This window comes from Chenopodium album, chromosome 12, assembly GCF_948465745.1.
Source record: "Chenopodium album chromosome 12, dcCheAlbu1.1, whole genome shotgun sequence".
Taxonomy (NCBI): domain Eukaryota; kingdom Viridiplantae; phylum Streptophyta; class Magnoliopsida; order Caryophyllales; family Amaranthaceae; genus Chenopodium; species Chenopodium album.
Window position 1 is genome coordinate 2,559,808 of NC_137845.1, and position 13,781 is coordinate 2,573,588.

The window sequence follows — 13,781 nt, forward strand, 5'->3', positions numbered from 1 at the left end:
AAGAGCCAAAAACACTACTAATTATGACCAAGAGATGGGGGTAAAATACTATATAAAATAGACATATCAAATAGCCAATCAAAAATAAAAATTTTAAGTAATAATAATAATAGCAGTAATAATAAATAAATAAATAAAAACAACATCAATAATAATAAAACCACCAAAAACTAGCTCATACCTTCGACCTACCAAAATGCGGAGTAATAAAATAACAACATATAACTCTTATATGGGGTTAGTCACACAGTGACCAATTAATATAAGTTACTCTGTCAATATTATAAGGAAAATTTGATTTTGGCACACCATTATATGAAAAGAGCATAGAAAACTATGTTCTCGCATAAAGTTGTGCCATAATCAATTTGGTGTGTCAAAATTACTTATTATAGTTACTTTGTTCTTTTACAAATAATCATTGTAAATAATTAAAAAAACTTTCTTTACAGTAAAATAAATATTCACATTTTCTTTGAAAAATTTAGATTAACATTTCATTAATGATGTGTGCTATGCTTTTTTAAAAGATAAATCCCCTAGTTTATGGCTTGCCACATGTTAACTTTTAGGGCATGTTTGGTTGACAATGTAATATGGGGGAAATAAAAATTCATGAGAATTAATGTGTTGGGTATGTAGTTGTTTGGTTAACACTCAAAAATAAAAATGATGGGAATAGAAATTTATGGGAATTTCAACTTCCCACAAAACATGTGAAGTAAATTCCCTAGCTTAGTCCCCCTTGGTCAATTGATCGAAATTCATGGAAATTTATAATTCCTACGTACATTGCCATCCAAACAAATAGGAATATCATTAGGGAAATAATTCCCCATGAAATACAACTTCATATAGGAATTTGTTGTCCATGACAAACAAACAAGGCCTTAGACTATTCAATTTAGTAGAGGTGTCAATCGGGTTTATGGTTCGGATTTGGGTTTGTTTTATCGATTTTTGGTTTGTAACGGGCTGAAATAATTAGTTTCTCAGTTTGGGATGGTAAGGTTTGGTTTTTTTTTTATTTTTTTTATTTACAGTTTCTATTCGGGTTAGTTGTTATAGCTAGGTTCGGGTCATAATTGGTTCAAACTCGATCGGTTTAAAAACGGTTTTTATCAGTTTAAAGCGGCTTTTGGGTCAAAACAAATCAGGTCCTAAATGGGTCGGGTGTAATTGGTTCATGTCATAATTGCTTAGTTCAATCGGTTTGAAAACGGGCCTTGACAGGCCTGTTTAAAACGTATTTTAGGTTAAAACAGATCGAATCTTAATAAGGTTGGGCTATAATCGGTTCGGATCATAATCGATTCGGGTTGAGCTCAATCGATTTAAAAACAAGTTTTTGTTCAAAACAAATCGGGTAAAATCTGTCCATTTCACAATCGGTTAAGGTTGAAGTAAGCCGATTGAAAACGGGTTTCAGTATAAAACAAATCAATGAAATCAGGTCGGGTAATTATGTATTTGTTCAAGTTATAATTGGTTTGGTTTGAACTGGGTTAGTTTGAAAATGAGTTCACCCATTCTGAAGCGAGTTTCAATTCAAATCAGATCGGGTTGTAATTGGTCTAGTCATAAACTCAGTAGGTTAATTGGGTAGCATTGTAGCAATCCATAAAGGGATTTGGTCATAAAATCACAAAGTCGCAGTTAATATAGGTCATAAAACAAGGTGATTTGATTGAATAGTGGGTTAAACAAATCAGGTGAATTAGGTTGTAATCGAGTCGGGTTATAAAGAATTCGGTTTGATTATTAGGCCATTGAAAGAGATTAATTCCTTGACTTTCTCATTAGCAAAACCGTGTATCAATAATCTATATACTAAAAGCCACACCAGTAATGATATGTGTCAACTTCTGGTATGTCCTTAGTTGGGTTTTTTTTTTCCCCATTTTTTTTTTATAAAAAAATCCGTATAAAACTTTTATATTTTAGGAAATTATTATATATAATAATAATAGTCATAGGTAACCGTAGTAAATAAGTAAACATCTTTTACATTCTATAGATGGATATGCAACCAGTGGCAATTCCATGAATTTTTTTGTTATGGGTTTGGAGTTTTCGAACGTAAAATAATATATCTCCTTTTATTTTATTTTTATTTTTTTGAAAGAACTTCCTTCGTTGTTTATTATTTGATTTAATTCGACTTTTACATAGTTCACACTTACCTTTGATTGCCTTTTGTGATTATACTTAGGTTAAAACCTCATCACAGTATCTATCGATTATAATTTTTGTTTAACTATTAGGAACTACTGTAAATATATTGATGATTAAATTTATGCATTGGCAAATATGATAATGTGCGTAGCAAGTCAAATAAAAAATAACAAAGAATAAGATACCAATTACACAAATTTGGAACTATATATAGTTATTAAACAAATACAATGACCAAGTAAAATGAAGGGAATAACAATAACAGTACATAGGCTTGGTTTAAAAAATATTTATATCTATACTAATCTATTAAAAGGCGTTTATAAAAATATCAATGTGCCACGTAGTCGCCTTTTTATTGTGCCACATCACCTTTCCAACATTTTATGATGCTACATCATCACTCAAACAATCTAAACCATTATGCCACGTCATCGAAGAAACCAATATTATTTGGTATGAAAATGTAAGGAGATTTGAACCCTCAACCTTTTATAACAAAGGTGACTATTTTACCATCTTAGCCAATCATCAACTATGTCATTAATATGTGAAAAAACTTATATAAATGTATACTACAAGCCTACAAGGTTCAATTAAAAAAAAAAAAAAAAAAATCAAAGACATACAACGACAATTTCAGTTTTAAAAAGTCTTTAATAAAATTATCGATTGCACGTCTACAACACAACAACAGTAGTAGTTTGGGGCAACGTCCGAGTTATTCACTAGTGAATGATTAAATGGAGTTATATAGTGAATTAAAGAATTTTCAAAGTAAAATTAAATAAATGAAAAGTAAAAAGCCATCAAAAACGAGAGATGGGGTTAAAAACCCAAAAAAAAAAAAAAAAAGTCAAGGTAAAGGATAGAACCCCGCGTTAGTGAATATGGAGCTACTTGGTTTTGCACTCGGGCCTTCACCACTAATCCACGTCCTCATTTACAAACAATTGTGGCACATAAATTTTTACTATTATTATATTCTTTCTATTTTTTTTTTCAGATTGTACAAAAGTTTTAGAAGACTAGTACTGAACCTATACAGGAACCGCCACTGAATGCAACTAATATAGGTATATAGGTATGTGTATTGGCAACATATAATTACATAAAAAATACAATTTTTGAGATTTTTTTTTAAGAATATAATCTTTGTATACTTGACAAGCATAATTACTTAATTAGGAAAAAAAACTATAAAAAGGATATATATAATTTATAAATGTTTCTTTGATTAATACGGAGTAGTAAGAAATATAAAAAAAAATACATCAATTTGTCTTTGAAAATTTAAAATTACCGATACAGTCAAAGACCACTACAAAAAAACGCATTTTTAGCGATCAATATTACAGATGAGCGTCAAATAAATCGGTAAAATAAAATATTAGCGAATGATTTTAAAAACAGTTGCTAATTACTGACCGTTAACATAATTGCTCAAATTTGTTCTTAATAGTTGTAGATTTTTTTAGTTAAATATAATACTAATTTAATAATGAAATTTAAAATATACCGTACATGACACGAAACCTAACCTAATATATACAAAGTACAACAGTAATCCCAGGCTAATCGCTAGGAGATAAAACAAAAGACTCAATGAGACCTTGTAATAATTTTAAATAGCCCCGCCCATGTCGCATACTGTACACTTTCCATCTCCAGTGTAATGTTGATATTATTTCGAATGTTTGAAACAGCCAACGTATGATGAAAAGAAGACTTTGAGTTACCCATGAGAGAAGAAAAGAGAGATTAAAGGAGATGAAGGTAGGCAGGGGCGGAATCAAGGGAGGCTGGCGTAGGCCATGGCCACCCCCATAATCTTCTTTAAAAATAATTTTTGCAGATTATATTAGTATTCCCTTGATGGCTTAGTTGGTTTTACATTTTAGAATTCAAGAGATGTTTTCCACTAGACCAGAGTTCGACTACTACAGTACTGCTACACTATTTTTGTTCACCCCTTTTTAATTTTTTATGGATATCACATCAACAGTTCAACACCAAATGTATACAATTTATTTATGATCCAATTAAAATTATATTTGAGTATAAAACACATTTGTATCTTAATAATAATAAAAAAAATATCTCAGCTCCCCTAATGTAAAATTTATACTTCGGCTAGGGTACTACGTAGTACGTATAAAATCATCCTATCATATAACTAATATATAAAGCTAAATTTTTGGCCAGGTTATAAGACAACGACACTTGGCATTCCAACATTTCGCCAAATGTCACGCCATATTGGATAGATTTATATAGATTTTATAAGATAAAAAAAAAGTTAGTTTAGAATTCTTTTTTCAACCAAATTTGGATAGAATTTTAGATTTTTTTTATTTTTGAAAACTTTTAGGATAAAATTGTTACTTTAGAGTTTTATATTTGATAAAATACCAATATTTCATATGTACAAATTCGATTATAATTTTATTTAAAAAATATTACAGTATAACTCTCAATAATTTTCAAATATATTTATTCTATATGTCATAATATTTGTTGGAGAAAAGGAAATAGTTCAAACGTACAACATCCATTTATAATATTTTCTAATTGATTAATATAATTAATATACTTCACAATCTAATATAATTTTATTACTGTATGTAGACTTGTCAATCGGATTGGGTCATGACTCATTTCCAATCGAGTCACTTCAAGTTACGGGTCAAGAAATGTTCAAACCTAGCTAGTCAAAAGTTTTGGGTTCGAGTCAACCCAACGGCTAACGAGCTTAGAATAATTTTTTAATTAATTTATTTTTGCTAATTTTGGAAGTTTCTAATATTTCGTGCTTACTTTGCTATTTTTTTTTGTTCTTTAATGTATTTAATCGAATATTTTCACCAACATTATTATTAGTCATTATATGTCTACTAGATAGTTTAATTGTCACTAAATCACATCAATTCCTAACTAATTTTGTATCAATGATATATTTTTAAATTTGACATATAGATTAAAAAGTTATCTTGAAATTCAATTAAAAAACCCGGACATCACATGGGGCACCAAACTAGTGTTTTCACTAAGATGTATCAAGCAGAAGAATTCGGATAAGTGAAGCAAGTCAACTATGAAAACCATATCAATTAAACTCGTACGTTACATGAGGCAGCAATATACGCACTCGATTATAAATCTCATTCGCCTTCTTTTGAAGTCCTTGAAGATCGTTTAGCTCCTCTTTCCCTTTCTCTTTACCTTTCGCTTTCCCTTTCTGTATTTGTATTTCCACAAAAGAACCTTGTGGAAATGAAGTCAAAAGGTAGACTAGTGTCTTCTTAAAGAAACTGGTATTATTAACACTAAGCAAAAGTATCCCATCTTCTGGGAGATTTTTGATCTTGCATTCCTCATATGCTTTCTGAGACATGCCTCTAAGAGGCCAATATGCTTTTGTGTGCTTTCACCAAAAAAGTTGATGCCATATGACACATCATACCATTCTATAACCTTTGCTCGCAATGTAATTTCACTCCCCTGTCCAAGAAAATAAAATAATAAAATAATTAATATTAAGTGATAGATATTATAAAAAACAATACAAAGTAACATTTATCACAGATTTAAGATATATTCTAATGATAAGTATATAAAATATACAAAAATTAAAATATACTCGTATCTTAAATATACGACAAATATTATCTTTTTACGATATTTATCAGATTAGATCATAAAGCATGAGGCAACTCCATATACTCTATAGATAATTGCTAACCTTATAACAGTAGAACACCACATCTTGTCGTGATGAACAAATGTCAATATGGCGTGCTATAGTTTCACAACTTTTATCTTGTACAATTGGGGGGATGCCACCATATTCAACAGGAACATGCACAATAGGTACATACCTGCAACATACATATTTGACTATTTAATCATTTTTGTAAGATTATAAAGCCAAACATTTACAGTCATGTTAACTACAAAAGTATCATTTCCTAAAAGAAAAACTACAACAACACTTTAAACAATGTAAAAATAATTCAAATTCATTTTTAACATAAACAAGTTAGGTGGAAAGAACAGAGATTTAACTAAAACTAAAAACAATTTAGTTTAAGCATGATTTTTGGGTAAAATAGATTTTACAATTTACTCCTTAGAATATACTTCGTCATTGCCAAGTCAAAAAAAAAAAAAAAAAAACTTCGTATATAGGAAGGAGACTCACTTGAAAATCTGTCGATGAGCAATTGATTTACATTCACAAGGGCTTCTTTTTCGAATATAGCGGGGAATATTATTGAAGAGTCCACTTATGTAAATCTTAAGAAAACAAAACATAAAATTTGCAAAATTAGTATGGAGTAATGGATCGGAGTATAAAAAAGAAATAAAATACTAAAATAATAAAAAAAAAAAAAGGGAAAAAAAATACTTCTTTCCTTATTATCATATCAGAATGAAAGTTTCACAAATATTGTAGGAGTATCATTTTCCTATTTGCAAATGTTTTTTCTTTTATTTCTGTCACATGAGTTTTTTTTTTTATTATTATTTATTTTTTTATTTTTATTCTTTATCTAATCTCTTTACGCTTTTTAAAATAGCTCAACATATGAAAATTTTCTTTACTATTAAAGAAATAAAGCAAATTTAGGAAAAAAAACATATTTAAATGAAATTGCAAAATGTTATCAAACCATAGTTCTTATCAGATGAGAGTAAACTCGTGCTAGCTTTTTTTTTTTTTGGTGGTGTTAGAAGGTCACAAACTCACAGAATTGATTTGATAAAACAATGAGATCGGTTTCCTTTAAATTTTTGGGCATCAATTAAATTTTTTCAATTTAGGATAGAGTCCACAAAATCGGTAGGAAAAGCTGCATTTGAAGGAACGGAAAACGTATGATTGTATGAATTAATTCTTTGGGTCATAAAATACACAACCATGAATTATTGATTTAAGACAGATATTCATTAACTTAAAATATAGTTTTTAAATCATTATGATTAAGTTTTTATAAGAGTTATCCAAATACAAATTACAATTTATTATTTACGCGTCTAATTATGAAATATTTCACTAATCACACAATACACTTTGATTAGTACTCCATAGCTTATAATCTTATATACAAGTACAAGAAGAATAAATTGAGTAAGGTGATTATGTGATTAATTATTAGAGTCATCACAGTAAATATTTTTTATTATCATTAAAGACAATGTTAATCAAGTTGGTGCATTGACATATACACTATTAACAGAACGAGTATAGGATATTATAAAATAAAATAAAAAAGTACTTCGTAATTGGTAGTTGAATATACGTACCTCATCCTTGACGATATTAGGGTAATATTGGTCGGTGATTTGAAAAGCATGAAAAATAGATTGCTGTTGGGCCTTGGAAGTTTTGCAAACATCAACAATCCTAAAGACAGTTGAATGTGTTTTCGAAAAAGTAAGAGTTCGAACTGTCTTTTCTAGCAATTGAACCCAACAACCAAAAATAGACAACATGTTATTATCACACCAATCTGAAAGGTTAACATAGCAAACTGGTTGATCTTTGTAGTCCACACCATACACCCGAAACCCTGATTCCGATTTTCTATTAACCAAACTTTCGACCTCAAATTCTTCTCTCCATTTAATTGTTGACACTATTTTTTGCATTGTCGAATGAAGCTTGAAATCTTCGGACTCTAAAAACTTGATCAATACTCCATCCGATTTTTCATTGTCATCAAACACGTTGACTCCCCATATCATAACTTTATCTCTACCTTGATAACGTAGTTGAATACTCACCCTAAAATTTGAGACGAACTCTTTTGGGCTTAGTGTATAAAGATTTTTGGACATGTTCATTATGGCTGGTGTTGAATTGAATGCAAAAAATTATGTAGGTTTTTTTTTTTGTTTTTGTGTTTTGGTTGTGGTTTAGTTTGTTGTTAGGTTAAGCTCACACACTTATCATTGTAGATTTGAAACACATATAATATATTTACAAATTCTTAAATGAACCTGGTTCACACTAATTTATTGTGGACCATTAATATTATAGAAACTATGGTTGTTTTATTAATAAAAAAAAAGGTCACTATAATAAAAATAAGGTCACTATGTTGAAAAAAAAGTCATTTTGGTAATATATAGGTTACAAGAGGTTAATTTTTTGATGAAATATTTTATATACTGGTCAATATGAATAATAAAGGTCACTATGTTAAAATTAGGGTCATAACGTTGTATTCAAGTTCACTATAATATTAAATGTTATACAAGTTTTAATAAAGGTTATTATGTTAAAAATAAGGTTACTATGTTAAATATAATGGTCACTATGTTCAATATAATGTCAGTTACGTGTGTATAAATCTCGGGTCCACAATAATATTATTGTGAACCAGGTCCATGCAAGTCTTTTTGTAATATATTATATATACATAATTCAGGTAGAAATCTTGCAAGATTACCTAAACAAAGGATATTCCTCGTGAAACAAGGAATTATATTTCCATAAATTAGACTCTAGATTTTTTTTTTTATATATAAAATTATTATTAAGGATATAGTTATGTCACACAAAATTAATTTTATTTTATAAGTAATTATCTTTTATCAATGATAAAGATAAGAAAATATATCGGAGTATTATTCAATCAAAAAATTTTAGTGATAAAAGATGAAATTACTAAAATTCAAAACCATATTACGAGTATTAATTTTGTAAAATTTTATTACTTAGTAATTTTTAAACGTGCCCCTTCTAAAGTCTAAGATGAGAAGTCTTAACCAGAAAAGCATAAGTCTCAAGATGGGCTTGAACAAAAGGGGAATGAAGCCTCATTCATGGGTCATGTCCCAAATATTTTGGGCTAACCTGATAAAGCTACTCCAGTAGAATGCATTTGTCTTAACGAAGACATATAATTGTTTTTCTTTTTCCTCAAAGAAGCTAGCCAAAAGATATACAGTATATCCTTCATATATGTCTCATGCATGTCAAAAAAGATCTGGAAATTTGAACAAAACATGCATGTCACAAAACTAATTATTCAAATTGATTGGTAACAACTAGCTAAATTTGAACTACACGGAATAGTTGACATATTTCCAAGTATTAACATAATCTCTTTGAACCGTGTTCCCAACATGATCTGGAATAGATGATTATTTCTTCATTGTAATATAAAAATATACTTCCTCCGTTTCTTTTAAATTGACATGTTTCTTTAGTCACGTTTGTCAATGCACAAAGTCAACCATTAATACTTTTCGACTGGTGGGACGAAGTCGCATTGATTGAATCGGTGAGACGAACCAGCACTTAAAGGGCGCAACCAACGGAAGGTTCTCCCCCTGTCCCAGGCCACACACGAGGCAACTCCCCTAAAAGGCCTTTCTTTCATTATGAAAAGTTGATATTTTGAAAATATATATTGTGACGAATCTAACAAGATCTCACACGACTATATTTTTCATCATGTATAAAGCACAAAACACGGTCAAAGAGAAGTGTATGAATAGTATTAAAGTCAAATCGTGTCAACTAAAAAAAAAAGAGGTAGTAGGTAATTAGTCCATAAAATAACGGTTTGCGTACAAAAAGTGTATAGGTCCTAATTTAATTTGCAAAATATAGAAGATGAAATTGATAAAGTTCAAATTTTTTTTATGACTTTACAAGTATGAAAACCATATAATTTGATACTGGTTATAAAATACATTTTAGAGTAAAAATTTAAAATTTTAGGATTTTGGAAAGGCATATGTGAGAACTGAGAAGTGTTAAGTCGTAAACAACAATCCTCAAGATGGGCCTAAACAAAAGGGGAATGAAGCCTCATTCATGGGCCATAGCCCAAATATCTTGGGCTAACCTAACAAAGCTACTCCCGTGGTAGGGCTTCTGTAACAAATAAGTTGTTGAACTGACCTCCTCATGCTCATGCTGGCTTCAATCATTGACAGATTGTCCATTATCACCTCAGGCATAATGCATACTATCCATAGTTCCATACACCCATTTCACCCGTACACAAAAGTGATGAAGGCTACAAGTGACACTAACACTTAACAAATTTGTTCAAGACGGGTGGAGAAACATTAAACCTCGTTATAGTACACCGGGATGTATGTAACGTACCATTAATTATCGGAGTATTTACCTGTATATTTTACCAGAACCAAAATCTAATGAAAGATTATACGAATACTTTCGCATGTGTGAAGCCAAATGACATAAGAATTTGTTGGGTTACTGTACCTCAGGAGATACTGGGTACCAGCAACAGCATCACCAAATTTAGTACTCTACTCGTTTTACGGAAAGAGAGAGACAACAAACACAAACATAAGGACATCGAAATATAGTACAGTAGTTGTACAATTTGGTGTCTCAAAGTCTTCATTCTTAAAAGCTGTCAACTTACAACATTAAAGATCCAACCTGTTCTTCCACTCTATCTATACACAGATTACACACCCACTTTCTTAACCACCAAAATCAGCACCAGATTATCCATCCACATTTTCATTACTCCTACTCAATTTGCATACATTACATTTCATCAATATTGAGTACTTAAAATTACAGTATAACAACAATAGTATGACAAGAATTTGAAATTCATTTCTCATGCTTTTATACAATCTCAATAACAAAGAATACAACAAAAATTTGAAGAAAATTCTTACCTGGGTTATTTAACAATTCTCAATAGAAATTGCTCCAACTTCCCCAATTTTTATGCTACCTAAGCTAGCTAATATTATATCAACTCACATAAATAATGTATATAAATAATCCATTGAAAAATAAATATAGTATCAAATCAAATAAATTATACTTGTATATAATTTACCAAGAAATGAAGGAGCCAAGGAGGATCAAAATCAATCAACCAAATTTCTTATGATATCAATACACAAAACAATGCTATACAAGACATCATCCAACACCAACTCCAACTCCTTCCACTTCCTCTTCCTCCTTCCGATGTAAACCCGGGCGGCGACGACAAATGGCTCGGCCCACCATACCCATCACCGGGCGAATTCTCCGGTGCAGGCCCAACCACCGGTGGTTGGGCCCCCATAAATGGCCCACTCCCACTTCCACCTCTCAAATTCACCTCTTTACCCTTTCCATCATCCCCAAAGATTTCCTTAGGCAACAGTACACTAGAAACCCCAAAAATAGCAACAGGGTTCTGATCAAACACGGTTCGAGTCACCACGGCTTGAATTATCCCCGTGTTAATCGCAACCGAGCCGTTAACCCGGGATATATTAAGAGTAAAGCTACCAGCACCGTTATCTTCCGTGGCCAACGTGGGTTGAACCGGGTTCACAATCGACTCGAGCGAACCCAGAGGATAATAGGAGTGTAGTACATGAAATTTGAGAATCAAAGCTTTCTTATCCGCCGATAATGCTTGCAATTGAACAGTCGGTGGAAGGTCAGCAAAGGCTTCATCAGTAGGGACAAAAAGGGTAATTCCAGCACCACCTTCATCATCTTCAAATTCCTGAACTACCCCTGAAGCTAAAAGCATCGAAGCCGCGACATTAAAATCATGTCCATCGAATAATGCCTTGGTGATGTTCAACCCCGGCGGAGGCGGGCGAGTCTCCGACGCCATCAGATCGAATCCGTACGGAACGAGGAGGGAATCAACGGTGAAGATTGAGAGATTATACGGCACCGTTTTGAGGAGAGAGAGAATGTTACAGGAAACAGAGTTGTTGTTAGGAGGGTGAAATGAAATGCCGCCATAAGAAGGGTTGAAGGTAGCGTTGAGAGATCCGAGGTTGTCGGGGGCTCTTCCGGTGGTTTGGAGGAGGGTTGTGACTAGGGTTCCGGCGGGTTGGATTCGCCGGAGATCGGAGAAAGTGAGGTATTGGAGTAAGATGTGGTAGCGGATGACGTCAGCGAGAGTGGAGGGGGAATCGGAGGGGAGAGAAGGAGAGGAAGAGCGGAGGAAGGAGTTAGGGACGGCGAGGATAGTGAGGGAAGTGCGGCGGTTGAGGTCGGAGGAGATGCCGGAGTTTGAAAGAAGGGAGGTGAAATCGGAGAGATCTGGGTAATGAGAGAGAATCTGGGTGATGTTGAAGCTGTAAATTGGGAGGATGAAGATGAAGATGATGAAGATGAATGTGGTGAGGGTAAAATGGGAAATTAGTGGGGGTTTATGGAGTGATACCATTTTATTTTTTTTGAGATTTTTAGTGGGAGTGTAGTGAAGTGAACAAAAGAGAGAAGAAGAGAGAGTGAAAATGGATGAACAAAAGAAGATGTGATGATGATGATGATGATGATGGATGATGTTGATGAATGATGATGATGGTGTTGGACTGTTGGATGAGGAAAACATCAAAGTTGTAAAAATTATTATTGTTATAAGTAATTATTAATTTGTTATTTTATGATTATTTTTTGAATGAATGGTGTGATTTGTTGCAAGTTGTAAAATAATAATAATAATAATAGACTGATAGTATAAGTTAATTAAGTTATTATAGTGGAGGAGGAGGATAGAATGTGAGATGCTGTGCATGTGGTATGGACAATTGGACACCAGTCAATTTGGTGTTAGAGGACAAATATAAAGTACTTCCTAGAATATTTTTTGCCCCTTCTTATTTATTTATTTTTATATGGAATAGTATTTTCTTATTTTATGATCTTCAAATTTAATTCAATACCATGGACAACTGTGATAGAGTATATATATCGATTTTGAATTTCAACCATCGGTTTAAATTTTAGGTTAAGTTGGTCCACTAACATGGTATTAAGAGCCAGTGTGACACAAAATGTCACAGTTTCGAATGTCATCCACCTCTTCTTTCAAAAGAGAATATTAATCGCTGGGTATGTTGGGGCAATGCTACATCCAGACTTCAAGGTCCAAGAGTCATATTTGATAGAGTATATAAATCGATCTTGGTCCAAGAACTCTCATGTGAGGGAGCGTGATAGAGTATATAAACCGATTATAGGCGTCAACCAGGAAACCATTAGCTTAATCTTTTGATTGAAATGGTCCTTTATCAATATTGATGGCTTGATCATTTGAGAACTTTAATGTAGTATTTGGACCAAATTGTGGCATTCACTACAGAATCAAGAACATTTTCTTCTCTAGCATACTATGATCTGATCAAATTAAGGTGTTGTTTGGTTGGCAAAGGAATTAATTTCCTATGGTATTTGTATTTCATGAAAATTAAAATCCCACCTAAAACTTCCTAGGAATTAACTAAACTTGTTCGGTTGTTATATGGGTATTTACAAATCATGGGAATTTTGAATTACTAAGGGGGACCTTGGTAATTAGATTCCCATGATTTTACACTTCCCACATTCTCCACTTTTATGGTCTACCAAACAAGTTCCTTATTTCCAAATTCATGGGAATTTTCAATTCCTCCATTTTTTGTGTGCAACCAAACAACCCCTAAATGTCCTATTCTAGTTAACCTTGGGCCATGTTTTAGACCCGTGCATCATAATTATAATTTGAGATATACACGCGACGTCTTTTATATTTTTCAATCTATTATCAACCCATAATTAATGATATATTAAGCAAACAAGAGTAAGAAGTACTATGATGCTT

General features: G+C 31.9%; 2 protein-coding genes across 2 annotated transcripts; both read right to left on the bottom strand.

Annotated features, from left to right (window-relative positions):
• Window positions 1-5,281: 5,281 nt before the first annotated feature.
• On the bottom strand, window positions 5,282-8,022 carry LOC145572784 (patellin-2-like). Its single transcript, XM_081631751.1, has 4 exons — window positions 7,483-8,022; window positions 6,377-6,471; window positions 5,918-6,053; window positions 5,282-5,599 (listed from the first exon to the last, which is right to left on the bottom strand). The coding sequence occupies exons 1-4, from the start codon at window positions 8,020-8,022 to the stop codon at window positions 5,282-5,284; spliced, it is 1,089 nt and encodes a 362-aa protein (XP_081487877.1).
• A 2,964-nt stretch (window positions 8,023-10,986) lies between these two features.
• Window positions 10,987-12,838, bottom strand: LOC145571589 (fasciclin-like arabinogalactan protein 4). Its single transcript, XM_081630624.1, has one exon. It carries the CDS (start codon window positions 12,531-12,533, stop codon window positions 11,070-11,072), a length of 1,464 nt encoding a protein of 487 aa, XP_081486750.1. The 5' UTR covers window positions 12,534-12,838; the 3' UTR covers window positions 10,987-11,069.
• Between the last annotated feature and the right edge of the window lie 943 nt (window positions 12,839-13,781).

What these genes read in the sequence shown, in the direction of transcription:
- LOC145571589 (XM_081630624.1), bottom strand. Translation starts at nt 12,533, where the DNA reads ATGTTTTCCTCATCCAACAGTCCAACACCATCATCATCATTCATCAAC.
- LOC145572784 (XM_081631751.1), bottom strand. Translation starts at nt 8,022, where the DNA reads ATGAACATGTCCAAAAATCTTTATACACTAAGCCCAAAAGAGTTCGTC. An exon ending in CTAATATCGTCAAGGATGAG is followed by an intron (nt 6,472 to 7,482) that starts GTACGTATATTC and finishes TGTTTTCTTAAG; the next exon opens with ATTTACATAAGTGGACTCTT. An exon ending in GCTCATCGACAGATTTTCAA is followed by an intron (nt 6,054 to 6,376) that starts GTGAGTCTCCTT and finishes TGTATGTTGCAG; the next exon opens with GTATGTACCTATTGTGCATG.